The sequence below is a fragment of the Myxocyprinus asiaticus genome, chromosome 18 (genome assembly GCF_019703515.2).
Source record: "Myxocyprinus asiaticus isolate MX2 ecotype Aquarium Trade chromosome 18, UBuf_Myxa_2, whole genome shotgun sequence".
NCBI classification, from domain to species: domain Eukaryota; kingdom Metazoa; phylum Chordata; class Actinopteri; order Cypriniformes; family Catostomidae; genus Myxocyprinus; species Myxocyprinus asiaticus.
In genome coordinates this window covers 4,893,423-4,906,066 of record NC_059361.1, presented here as the reverse complement: position 1 = coordinate 4,906,066, position 12,644 = coordinate 4,893,423, and the positions used below count along the sequence as shown (strand labels likewise).

Sequence of the window (12,644 nt, the reverse complement as noted above, 5' to 3'; positions counted from 1 at the left end):
GCACACTGGTCTATTATTGTAATAACATGATGGCACGTAACAACAAAACGAACCGTGACTGGTCGTTTACATGTCTCAGTTTTTCACATGCAAGCAGGTGATTTTCGGTGCCCTCAAGAAAAACATCGGCCAAACAGGAAAATTTACCAATAATTAAAAAAGTCAGAATATCGGCCGATTTATTGGCCTCTGCGATATATCGGTCGACCACTAATTTCACATCTGTGATGTTCTGTTGTGCAGTACTTTATTTGACAAAAATATCTCCAGTGTTGTTTCGGATTGTGCTGTGAGGATTTTTTAGAAAAACACTTCATTTGATAAAAATAATGCAATATAATGTTGAAAATAGAATTAATTAAAATAATGATATTTTCATTTGATTAAAGTTTTAACAAATTAATTTGATTAGACACCATTGTGATGATGACATTTAAATGAACTATAAAATACGGAATAATAAAAAAAAAACACTCTTGTGTGTATTTGCTTAAATATATCAACTGTATGGCACATTAAATGTCCTGGGAAATTGTGCCTTAAAAAGAGTGGGAACCCTGATTATACATGGTTGTTAAAAAGGTTTTCATTCACAGAATGCGACATTCACAATGTGTGATGCAGCAGTTTCCTTCAGGATTAAAGCACGTGTTTAATTTTTTCAGGCAAGTGGTGTAGTTCCAAAAATTTACTGGGACCCTTTGGTCTTTAGTTTCATGAAAACATTATCGGAACAAAATTAACCGGTTACCAGCATTTAAAAATAATGTTTTCACTCCGTAACAATTGAAAATCACTTTGTTCTGGTTTTTGGTTACGTTCTGCTAAAAATTTTTCGTTTTCATTCCTTGAACCGTTTTTAGTCCCTGATTTTTGTGTTTGTTGTGGTAATCATCATTATGCCACAAATGCTGTCGATTGAGCTTAACTTGTATTGAACCTGGAACATTCCTTTTAATGTTATCAAATTATTTGATTACTGTGTATGGTAATACAGGTAGCATTCTTTTAGGTAAACAAGGATTAACGCAACATGAATGAGAGAGAAAAAAAAATGCAGTTTTTCTGGTCTTATTTGTAAGTGAATTTGAGGGTGTGTGTGTTTGTTTTATGAATTGCTGTTTTATAAGTGGTACAAAAATGCATTCTCAACGCACAAACACACCACACCTCAATCTTGCATGTTCTCTCTCGCTCCCTCTATCTCCTTCTTACTCTGTCTGTTCTTGAACTTTCTCCTGCATGCGGCATCTCTCCTGCACTAGCATGTGTTTGCATTAGACGGCTGTTTCTTTGTGCAATCCCAGACAAGGCGACCTGCATCTGGAGTGCTGTCTTGAGTCTGTTGTCTTTTGCATTTGTCAATGTCTCTGTTGTCTTGTCCTTTGCTCTCTTGGGAGCTTAGAATTTTTGAATGTCTGTGTCTCAAAACTTAGCTAGTATGGCTGGGAATTGATACAGATTTCCTCATTTGATTACAATTCACAAGCTTTCGATTCGATATCGATTCATATGGGTATATTTTAGTTATAATGTTCCTTTTGCTTACATATAAAATAAACTTTCTCCCAGCTAATGCTGTAAGTTATACTTGGGACCTTCTAACTAGGTACATTACAAAAATATACATTTTACTAATGATATTTTATTAGTGTTTCACCATTTTGGTTACATTTTAGCTTTTTAAAAATTAACAAATCAATGTATTTAGTCAATAAATATTATATTGTATATATTATATTTTGTTACATGTTTATTGTTTAATTGCATAATTTGTACTATTTACAGGTATTTACATTGATTTGTTAAACGCATTCTAAAAACCGGTACTGTCTCTTTAAGGAAACCCGGCATTTCTGTAAAGAGGGTCTTTAAATGAGCGTGTTAACGAAAGAGGACTTGAATGACTTTACCTCATGTACAGTTGAAGTCAGAAGTTTACATACACTTTAGCCAAACACATTTAAACTCAGTTTTTCACAATTCCTGACATTTAATCATAGAAAACATTCCCTGTCTTAGGTCAGTTAGGATCACTACTTTATTTTAAGAATGTGAAATGTCAGAATAATAGTAGAGAGAATGATTTCTTTCAGCTTTCATTTCTTTCAAGTTTACATACACTTTGTTAGTATTTGGTAGCATTGCCTTTAAATTGTTTAACTTGGGTCAAATGTTTTGGGTAGCCTTCCACAAGCTTCTCACAATAAGTTGCTGGAATTTTGGCCCATTCCTCCAGACAGAACTGGTGTAACTGAGTCAGGTTTGTAGGCCTCCTTGCTCACACACGCCTTTTCACTTCTGCTCACAATTTTTTTTTATCGGATTGAGGTCAGGGCTTTGTGATGGCCAATATATGGTTATCCAATATCTTGACTTTGTTGTCCTTATGCCATTTTGCCACAACTTTGGAGGTATGCTTGGGGTCATTGTCTATTTGGAAGACCCATTTGCGACCGAGCTTTAACTTCCTGGCTGATGTCTTGAGATGCTGCTTCAATATATCCACATAATTTTCCTTCCTCATGATGCCATCTATTTTGTGAAGTGCACCAGTCCCTCCTGCAGCAAAGCACCCCCACAACATGATGCTGCAACCCCCATGCTTCACTGTTGGGATGGTGTTCTTCAGCTTGCAAGCCTCACCCTTTTTCCTCCAAACATAATGATGGTCATTATGGCCAAACAGTTCAATTTTTGTTTCATCAGACCAGAGGACATTTCTCCAAAAAGTAAGATCTTTGTCCCCATGTGCACATGTAAACTGTAGTCTGGCTTTTTATGGCAGTTTTGGAACAGAGGTTTCTTCCTTGCTGAGCAGCCATTCAGGTTGTTGTCATAGGACTCATTTTACTGTGGATATAGATACTTGTCTACCTGTTTCCTCCAGCATCTTCACAAGGTCCTTTGCTGTTGTTCTGGGATTGATTTATACTTTTCGCACCAAACTACATTTATCTCTAGGAGACAGAATGCGTCTCTTTCCTGAGCAGTATGATGGCTGCGTGGCCCCATGGTGTTTATACTTGCGTACTATTGTTTGTACAGATGAACCTGTTACCTTCAGGAAATTGCTCCCAAGGATGAACCAGACTTGTGGTGGTCCACAATTTGTTTTCTGAGGTCTTGGCTGATTTCTTTTGATTTTTCCATGATGTCCAGCAAAGAGGCACTGAGTTTGAAGGTAGGCCTTAAAATACATCCACAGGTACACCTCCAGTTGACTCCAATTAGCCTATCAGAAGCTAAATTAAGCTTGACATAATTTTCTGGAATATTTCAAGCTGCTTAAAGGCACAGTTAACTTAGTGTATGTAAACTTCTGACCCACTGGAATTGTGATATAGTCAATTAAAGGTGAAACAATCTGTCTGTGAACAATTGTTGGAAAAATGACTCATGTCATGCACAAAGTAGATGTCCTAAACGACTTGCCAAAACTATAGTTTGCTAATATTATCTGTGGAGTGGTGAAAACATTAGTTTAAAGTGTATGTAAACTTCAACTGTATACTATTCCTGATTAAAATTAAATGTTTACTTTTTTGTTGTTTTTGATCAACAACTGACTGAAGAGAAATTATCAATTCACAAATGGGTTACGTGGATCTCTTAGAACCGAGGTCCGACTCTATTTTTAGTCGCATAACGTGACATTTGGTTGCAAATGCCAACAACTTCCTCTAATTGTAGTGGAGGGTTGCACATAGAGTAAAAGATCGATTTTGGGATTTAAGAATCGATGTCAAGATCATATAAATGAAGATTGCGATGCATCGGGAAATCAGTATTTTTACCCACCCCATTAGACAGCATTATTTTTATATATATATATATATATATATATATATATTTATTATTATTATTTATTTTTTTCATTTTTATCCCCTTTTCTCCCCAATTTGGAATGCCTAATTCGCACTACTTAGTAGGTCCTCGTGGTGGCGCGGTTACTCTTCCTCCATCACCCGGATTGAGGAAAGTCTCAGTTGCATACGCTTCTGAGACCGTCAATCCACGCATCTTATCACGTGGCTCGTTGTGCATGACACTGCGGAGACTCACAGCATGTGGAGGCTCATGCTACTCTCCGCGATCCACGCACAACTTACCACGCGCCCCATTGAGAGCGAGAACCGAGGAGGTTACCCCATGTGACTCTACCCTCCCTAGCAACCGGGACAATTTGGTTGCTTAGGAGACCTGGCTGGAGTCACTCAGCATGCCCTGGATTCGAACTCGCGACTCCAGGGGTGGTAGTCAGCATCAATACTCGCTGAGCTACCCAGCCCCCCTGCTAGACAGCATTATTGAGCACCATAGGTGATTTCGAAAGCTTGAATTGAGCATTTGAATGTGTCTGTGATGCCCAAAAATGCTGTCTAGGTTGGCTTACTAAGTTATGAGACACAGACAGTATGTCATGAACCTTTCCTCTATCAGTTTTCCATGAAGTCTGCCTTGGGCCTGTGTGTATGTGCATGTTTGTGAATGTCAATGTTAAGCATCTGTCTGTGTTTCTGTGAATGTACACTACACAGCAGGGTAAGAAATTAATGGGGCCTTGGGGCAAAAATGCAACTAAAAGAGGCAAAAATGCCACCCCATATTCAAAATATAATTGTTTTGTTCTCTTTTTTTAATTTGGATATATTTCCTAATATTTTATTGTAAGCCAAATTTATATCACAAAATATGAGTTGATTCTGATTTAAATTAATAGGTAACAACCTTACTGAATTAATTGGGGATTTATTTTAATAAATTAATTAAATTCAAGTATCTTAAGCAAAAACTGTCAGCTATGGGTGCTGCGGAGTGATACAAATAGGAGTTCTGTAAATTGCCCCTGAAAATCAGATCCTGGGGGAAAATATTGCTCCATAATTTAAAAAAAGTTGATTTCTGACCCTGGCACACTGTGGGTGTGTGTGGATAAAATGTATAAAATATGCGTGAAACACGTGTGTGTGTGTTTGTATGTAGCTCTCCACAGGCTGCACCTTCCACTCTCGGATGTCGTTCCACACACAGCAGTCCAGTTCACAGCGCAAGCAGTCGTCTTTCTCAGGGCTTCTCTGTTTCTGTGCCAACACTGCTGTTCGCCGGTATGAAACCCAGACACAAGAGCTCAAAAGCCCCCAGAGCCAGGCAGTGTAGGCAGGTACCCCATGACCCTGTCACCACTCTGCCAAGACCTCTCACCACCCCCCTGTTCTTCATTGGCAGACAGCTGTGACATCACCAGTCCCCTCCCTTCAGCTGCCAAAGCAACCTTGTTAACAGCTAAGGCCTGTCCCTAAAACTGCCTCTGACAAGTCAGTGAGCTACATTCAGCTGACACTCATGAATATATCCGATCAGAGGTGTGGTTTGGCCTCTGTGTTTAAGTTTTTGTGTGTAGGTTGATGTTTTTTAGATTTTGGTCTCGTTTAAACGCTAAAAAAATGTGTTATCGACACTCGTTATGAAAGCGTTGTGCTTTGGTTGGCTGAAACGTGCTTATTCCATCTCCTTTGCGCTTCATTTGTTTTGCCTTTTTTGGGTGTCCGGAGTGTTCCAATCTTTTCCATTCATTCTTTTATCCCCGCTCGGCTACCATCACACGCTTTTCTGTCTCTTTTCATCTTCCTCTGGCACTCTTCCCTTTCAGCAGCAAGCAATCAACACTCTCTGCTCTCTCTCAATCTCTCCCTCCTCCTCACACGTTCATACGCTCAAACACAGGCACACGGGCACAGTCGTAATGTATGAACCTGTGAGTCTGTGTGTGTTGATGGGAGTGTGTTTGCTCTGACAGGCCAATTTTTGGGGAGGAGGCCCCAGGCATCCCATTATTCTCTGGACCCCCAACCCCTCTGAGAGCACAAACCTTCTCTTCCTTCTCCCCCTCCAAGTCCTACAGTCGCCAGTCCTCCTCTTCAGACACCGAGCTCAGCCTCACCCCCAAAACTGGTAAGATACCCGACCCCACCTCACCTCCGGCACTCTACCAGACGCCCTCTCTTCATGGGCCTGCATGACACCAACTTTGCTTTTAATCATTGGTACACCGACCACGGTGTCGAGGCCTAGAGGCAGAGGGTGTAGGGCACAGTGTCTCCATTTATTTTTGTCTGTTTTTTTTCATTTCAATAAAATGTTAAGTTTTGTTGTGTTTTCCCACCATAGTTTATATTACTTCATCTGTGTGAATGTGAAATGCCATCAAGTTTTATTTGGTTCAAGGCTGTGATTTCTGATTATTTACATTCATAACCTGCAGAAAATTATGAAGGTTATCAAATTATGAAGCTCCACTGAGTCTACCTTATGTAGATAAGCCTCTTTAAAGGGGTCATATCTTGAGAAATGTTCCTCGATCTTTGAAATAAAAAAGTTTCATGTACTATGAAAATATACCCACTATCCGAATATGCATACTTTCCTACTACAGTGGCGAGAAAAAGTATGTGAACCTGTTAGAATTATCTGCATTTATGTTTAAATTGGTCTTAAAATCTGGTTTTATCTTCATCTAAGTTACAATAATGAACAAATTCAATCTGTTTTAACTTATAACACACAAATTGTTGTATTGTTCTTGTAAATATTGAATACATCATTTAAACATTCACAGTGTAGGTTGGATAAAGTATGTGAACCCCTAGGCTAATGATGTCAGCAAAAGTTAATTACAGTCAGGAGAGGGCAAACCTGGCATTCATTTAATGAAACGAAATTGGAGGTGTGGGTTAGAGCTTCTTTGACTTTTAAAAAAGCACACAAACATTTTGAGTTCCCGAGTTTATGTCAGGATGGCTGTGTGCCAGCTGAAGCTCAGTAGAAGTTGGGTGATGCAGCAGGACAATGACCCTAAACATTGAAGTAAATCCAACACAGAATGGCTTAAAAAAAGAAAATCCACCTTTTTGAGTGTCCCAGTCAGAGCCCAGACCTTAACCCAATAGAGATGCTGTGGAATAACCTCAAGAGAGCCGTTCATACCAGACGGCCTAAGAATATGGCTGAGCTGAAGCAGTTCTGTAAGGAAGAATGGTCTAAAATTCCTTCTGAACGTCGTGCAGGTCTAATCCTCAGCTACCGGAAACGCTTGGTTGATGTTATGGATGCCAAAAGAGGATCAACCAGTTATTAAATCCAAGGGTTCACTTTTTTCACAGCACTGTGAATGTTTAATGGGATGTGTTCAGTAAAGACAGGAAAGATTATAATTGTTTGTGTTGTTAGCTTAAGCACATTGTGTTTGTCTATACTTATGACTTTGATGAAGATGAGATCACATTTTATGAACAATTAATGCAGAAAACCAGCTAATTCCAAAGGGTTCACATACTTATTCTTGCCACTGTATGTCAGAAGCATTTATTAGGGATGCACCGATATGGAATTTCTGGGCCGATATCGATAATTCACAGCTCATTGTGGCCGATACCGATAACCGATATTTAAAAAAGTTTTCATTTTTAATCCTTTAACTTGGAACTGCTAGCTAATTCATTAAAAGCTTTTTATTTGAAAAATGTGTGTCATTTAAAAGCTTGAAATCTGGACTTGCTGCAGTTTAAGGTTTGGCAGATGTAACATGAACCAGGAATGTGCCTATATTACAGATGAATGCTGATTTGAATGAGAAATAAATGAAAATACACTTGCATAAATTGTATGGTGCCAATTTATATTAATGTTTACGATAATCCTGATGACTCGGTCACAGAGAGAGAATAATGAACTTCTAACAGCTGTGATAATGCATTAAACCAAAATGAGGTGATAAACCGCATGTAACGAAAATTAAACAACAAAACACACAATACAAACCCTAATCTCTGTATACATGCTGTAATATTTATGATAGCAGCAAGACTGCGAGTGCAGCGTGGTTTGTGTGATTGTGTGTTTGTTTGCATGCGCATATGCGCGTTTCATTCACAGTTCCACTGTATAACTTATGAAATGTGAACACAACAATCATAATGGTAATCGGTAACATCATACAGATCGAATAGTCATGAGTCATAACATTAAAAAAATTCTCAACTTGTAAAATACAACAAGCAGATTAGTTTCACTCACAAACTAGTGTTTTTAGCCATCTTGAGTCACTATCTTTTTCTAGGAACCATGTTAGGTTGTTTTGGGGCTTGTTTTAATTGCAATGCTGTGCTGCAAGTAACAATGTGCAATTTCCCACATTCTGTTTCATGAAGTAATAAGCAAAAATGTTCGCCCCGAAGTTACATACAGTTGTGCTCAAAAGTTTGCATACCCTGGCAGAAATTGTGAAATTATGGCATTGATTTTGAAAATATGAGTGATCATGCAAATAAACTCTCTTTTATTTCAGGATAGTGATCATATGAAGCCATTTATCATCACATAGTTGTTTGGCTCCTTTTTAAATCATAATGGTAACAGAAATCACCCAAATGGCCCTGATCAAAAGTTTACATACCCTTGAATGTTTGGCCTTGTTACAGACACACAAGGTGACACACACAGGTTTAAATGGCAAAGGTTAATTTCCCACACCTAAATTGCAATTAGTGTCTGTGTATAAATAGTCAATGAGTTTGTTAGCTCTCACGTGGATGCACTGAGCAGGCTAGATACTGAGCCATGGGGAGCAGAAAAGAACTGTCAAAAGACCTGCGTAACAAGGTACTGGAACTTTATAAAGATGGAAAAGGATATAAAAAGATATCCAAAACCTTGAAAATGCCAGTCAGTACTGTTCAGTCAGTTATTAAGAAGTGAAAAATTCAGGGATCTCTTGATACCAAGCCAAGGTCAGGTAGACCGAGAAAGATTTCAGCCACAACTGCCAGAAGAATTGTTCAGGATACAAAGAAAAACCCACAGGTAACCTCCGGAGAAATACAGGCTGCTCTGGAAAAAGATGGTGTGGTTGTTTCAAGGAGCACAATACGACGATACTTGAACAAAAATGAGCTGCATGGTCGAGTTGCCAGAACGAAGCCAATGCCACAAAAAAGCCCAGTTACAATATGCCCGACAACACCTTGACACGCCTCACAGCTTCTGGCACACTGTAATTTGGAGTGACGAGACCAAAATAGAGCTTTATGGTCACAACCATAAGTGCTATGTTTGGAGAGGGGGCAACAAGTATTGTGCTCCTTGAAACAACCACACCGTCTTTTTCCAGAGCAGCCAGTATTTCTCCTGAGGTTACCTGTGGGTTTTTCTTTGTATCCTGGACAATTCTTCTGGCAGTTGTGGCTTGGTATCAAGAGATCCCCTGAATTTTCCACTTCTTAATAAGTGATTGAACAGTACTGACTGGCATTTTCAAGGCTTTGGATATCTTTTTATATCCTTTTCCATCTTTATAAAGTTCCATTACCTTGTTACGCAGGTCTTTTGACAGTTCTTTTCTGCTCCCCATGGCTCAGTATCTAGCCTGCTCAGTGCATCCACGTGAGAGCTAACAAACTCATTGACTATTTATACACAGACACTAATTGCAATTTAAAAAGCCACAGGTGTGGGAAATTAACCTTTAATTGCCATTTAAACCTGTGTGTGTCACCTTGTGTGTCTGTAACAAGGCCAAACATTCAAGGGTATGTAAACTTTTGATCAGGGCCATTTGGGTGATTTCTGTTATCATTATGATTTAAAAAGGAGCCAAACAACTATGTGATAATAAAGGGCTTCATATGATCACTATCCTGAAATAAAAGACAGTTTGTTTGCATGATCAGTCATATTTTCAAAAGCAATTCCAAAATTTCACAATTTCTGCCAGGGTATGCAAACTTAAGCACAACTGTACATGCATGTTTCTGTTGTGTTTGAATTTACTGCCTCATGTAACATAAACGGAATATGGGAAATGACATGTCGTTACTTACAGCAGATGATCCCGAATTAAAACCAGACCCAAAACAATGTAACATGGTGCAGAGATGTTGAAATAATCCTCAGCACGCACACTGTCGCTTGAGGCTGTCCTAGTTCCTACCTGAAGGAAAGAAGCCGCAGGCAGTAAATAAAATGTAACGAATGATCTGCGAAATATCGGCGGTAATTCCATTATCGGCGCGATAATAATATTTAATTTTCCCGGTTATCGGCTAATAATATTTCAGCCACCAATAGATCGTGCATCCTTAGCATTTATAGTATGTCAACTGATATAGAATGTAAATTGATATAGTATGTCATTTGAGTAGTTTGTTCGAATCCTTAGTATTCATAAAACAGTAGGCGTGAAATTCCCGGATTACTTACTACATTTGGCGAGTTTCTAAATAGGGATGGGCATTTTGGTCATTTTGTCTACTCGAGTACTCTGACTAATTACTGAGGGGCAATGACATGTGTATATATAATATCATGTCTGACAAACGTCTTTGGCTGCTGCATTGCGTCTTGTTGTCCCAGTGTATCGCCTATTCATTAATATTGGCTGTTATAAAATAATCTTATGTTACAGAATGTACAAAAGATTGCATAATCAAAATATAATGCATCATATTTTGTCATTATGTGAAGTTTCGCTGCCCAACTCAATGAAAGAATGGGCACAACGCTCGTCTGTCTGTTCTTCCTTCAGGTTACCGTAGTAGTCTTAGTAAGCGTGCCCCAGTTTTTTCTAGTGACTGTCTGAACCATCTATTTTCAAATCGCGTTTGGCTCAACAGAAGACGCCGCCCATAACCATCACATTTTTAATATGCGTGTTAAGTTGAAGTTCAGTTTTGAAGACGCTGCATTCTGTTCCATTTAGTTGCACTCTGCCTAGCTGTTTGAAACACTCGCCTACTGTATATGTGCTGCTTCAGCGCGTGAGTTTACTGCCACACGCCTGGTGTGTGTGTCTCACCAAGTGTTCACTCCTGTGTGGAAAACCGCAATGCTCCGTATCATTGTTGCTGTGATGATTCATGAAGCGTTCCATTCAACTCGGAGAGTTGGAATTGACACCTTTCAACTTTATTAACGAGACAAAGTTCTTACATTAAATGATAATAAAGCGTGTTTAGCAAACGTTTTACAGGTGTTCAAAACACTAATTACACTCTCTTTTGATTATCATAACGATAGCATTGCAGCATCATATATCAGTTTGGTTGCTATGAGACGTCTCTGACAATCACGATCACAACGCAATAAATGTCAAAATTAAAAATAAGCTCCCTCTTAGACACGTGTGTGTGTGTGTTAAGTTGTCAGATAATTGTCACTGAATTTTTAATTAAGTGAAAAGTCACATCATGCTTGATCACCATTGATCATCGTTTTAATGATCGATCATTGCAGCCACTCGAGTACTCGTGCCCATCCCTAATTCTAAATTGCACATCAACCTGACACTTTTGTATCCCATAATCCCACAAGAGTGGAGAAGACGTCATATTCAAAACGTATAATAAAATAAAATAAAAACAGCAGAGAACCGTGAGTAGGGCATCTCTTTTTTTACTCTACATGTTACATATACCAAGAAAGTTGTTCCTTGAAGTTAAATTGGATTCTTGCCCAATTCCCAATGCGCTCTAAGTCCTCGTGGTGGCGTAGTGACTCGCCTCAGTCTGGGTGGTGGAGGACAAATCTCGTGTGCGTGTGGAGGCTTTACGCTATTCTCCACGGCATCCACACACAACTCACCACGTGTCCCACCGAGAAAAAATAGGGAGCTTACATAGAAATCTTAAAGACACCACAGTAAAACACAGGTCAGAGAAAGTCTGGAGACCCAAAAATAACTTGACTAACATTGTAAGTTGACCTCAGGAGAAAATAATTCAAATTATTTTTAAAAATATTTTTATTTTTAAAGAAATGATTTATTATTTTAATTTGATGCCTCCCTGGTCGTCTCCTTTCCACAGCTGTTTCTTTATGTTTCTGTTGTACAGTTCAGCACCCCCTTCATTTTTGTCTCACATGATGTCTCCATACTTCTCCCACTCTCCTTCTGTCTCATTCCTTCTCTGTCAGCGAGGATATATCTGTCTCCTAGTTCTCCTGCTCTTGAGTCTGAATCATCTCCTCTCCCCTCTGCCTATCTGCCCCGCCACTTATGGCCAGGGATGGCCTCCAGGAGTACAACTCCTCCCCCACTCCATGTCAGCCAATCAGACACAGCCATGCTGAGAAAGAGCGTATCTTTCAGTGAGGAACTGCTGTTGGCGGCTTCTGGTAGGACACACTCACTGCTGTCCCCATGACCCTTGACCTTTGACCCTTGGCTGCCGTGACTGCATCCAGTGTGACTACACCAACCCCTGTACTGCCAGAGGCAGAATACCACACCCCGTCTCTGCATTCATAGTACTAACCAATGATTTTCCCGTTGTTTGCCCAGACACATTTTTTGGCTCTGTGAGTCCATATTATGATAGTATGATGTGGTTGCATGTCCCTGATTGCAAAAGCAGTTCTTTGATTTAACAAAAACCTACTTGTGTGTGCCTCTGTAGAGTTTTTTTCCCCCCATCCTGATCGCAGAATAGATCTGTCTGCCAATGGAAGAGCAGGCCTGAAAACAAACGAGGCTCCTCTCTTATTGGCTGGTTTCATAAATATCATGTATTTCTAGTGCCTGGGCTCTGAGCTTGTGTGTCTCTAACAGTTTATCATCTTTTAACCTGTTAAAATGTGGTAAGTGTGGT

General features: G+C 39.4%; 1 protein-coding gene across 12 annotated transcripts in view; it reads left to right on the top strand.

Moving 5' to 3' along the window:
• The window catches only part of LOC127456432 (C2 domain-containing protein 5-like), a 69,548-nt gene that overhangs the window by 11,842 nt on the left and 45,062 nt on the right, over window positions 1-12,644 (top strand). For 6 of the 12 annotated variants that reach the window (XM_051724923.1, XM_051724926.1, XM_051724927.1 and 3 more), the window contains exons 8-9: window positions 5,801-5,955; window positions 11,971-12,171. In XM_051724923.1, the coding sequence (XP_051580883.1) occupies window positions 5,801-5,955; window positions 11,971-12,171 (356 nt within the window). Of the gene's footprint in view, window positions 1-4,986; window positions 5,161-5,800; window positions 5,956-11,970; window positions 12,172-12,644 lie in introns of all 12 variants that reach the window. The other 6 variants (XM_051724931.1, XM_051724930.1, XM_051724928.1 and 3 more) reach the window with 3 other exon arrangements.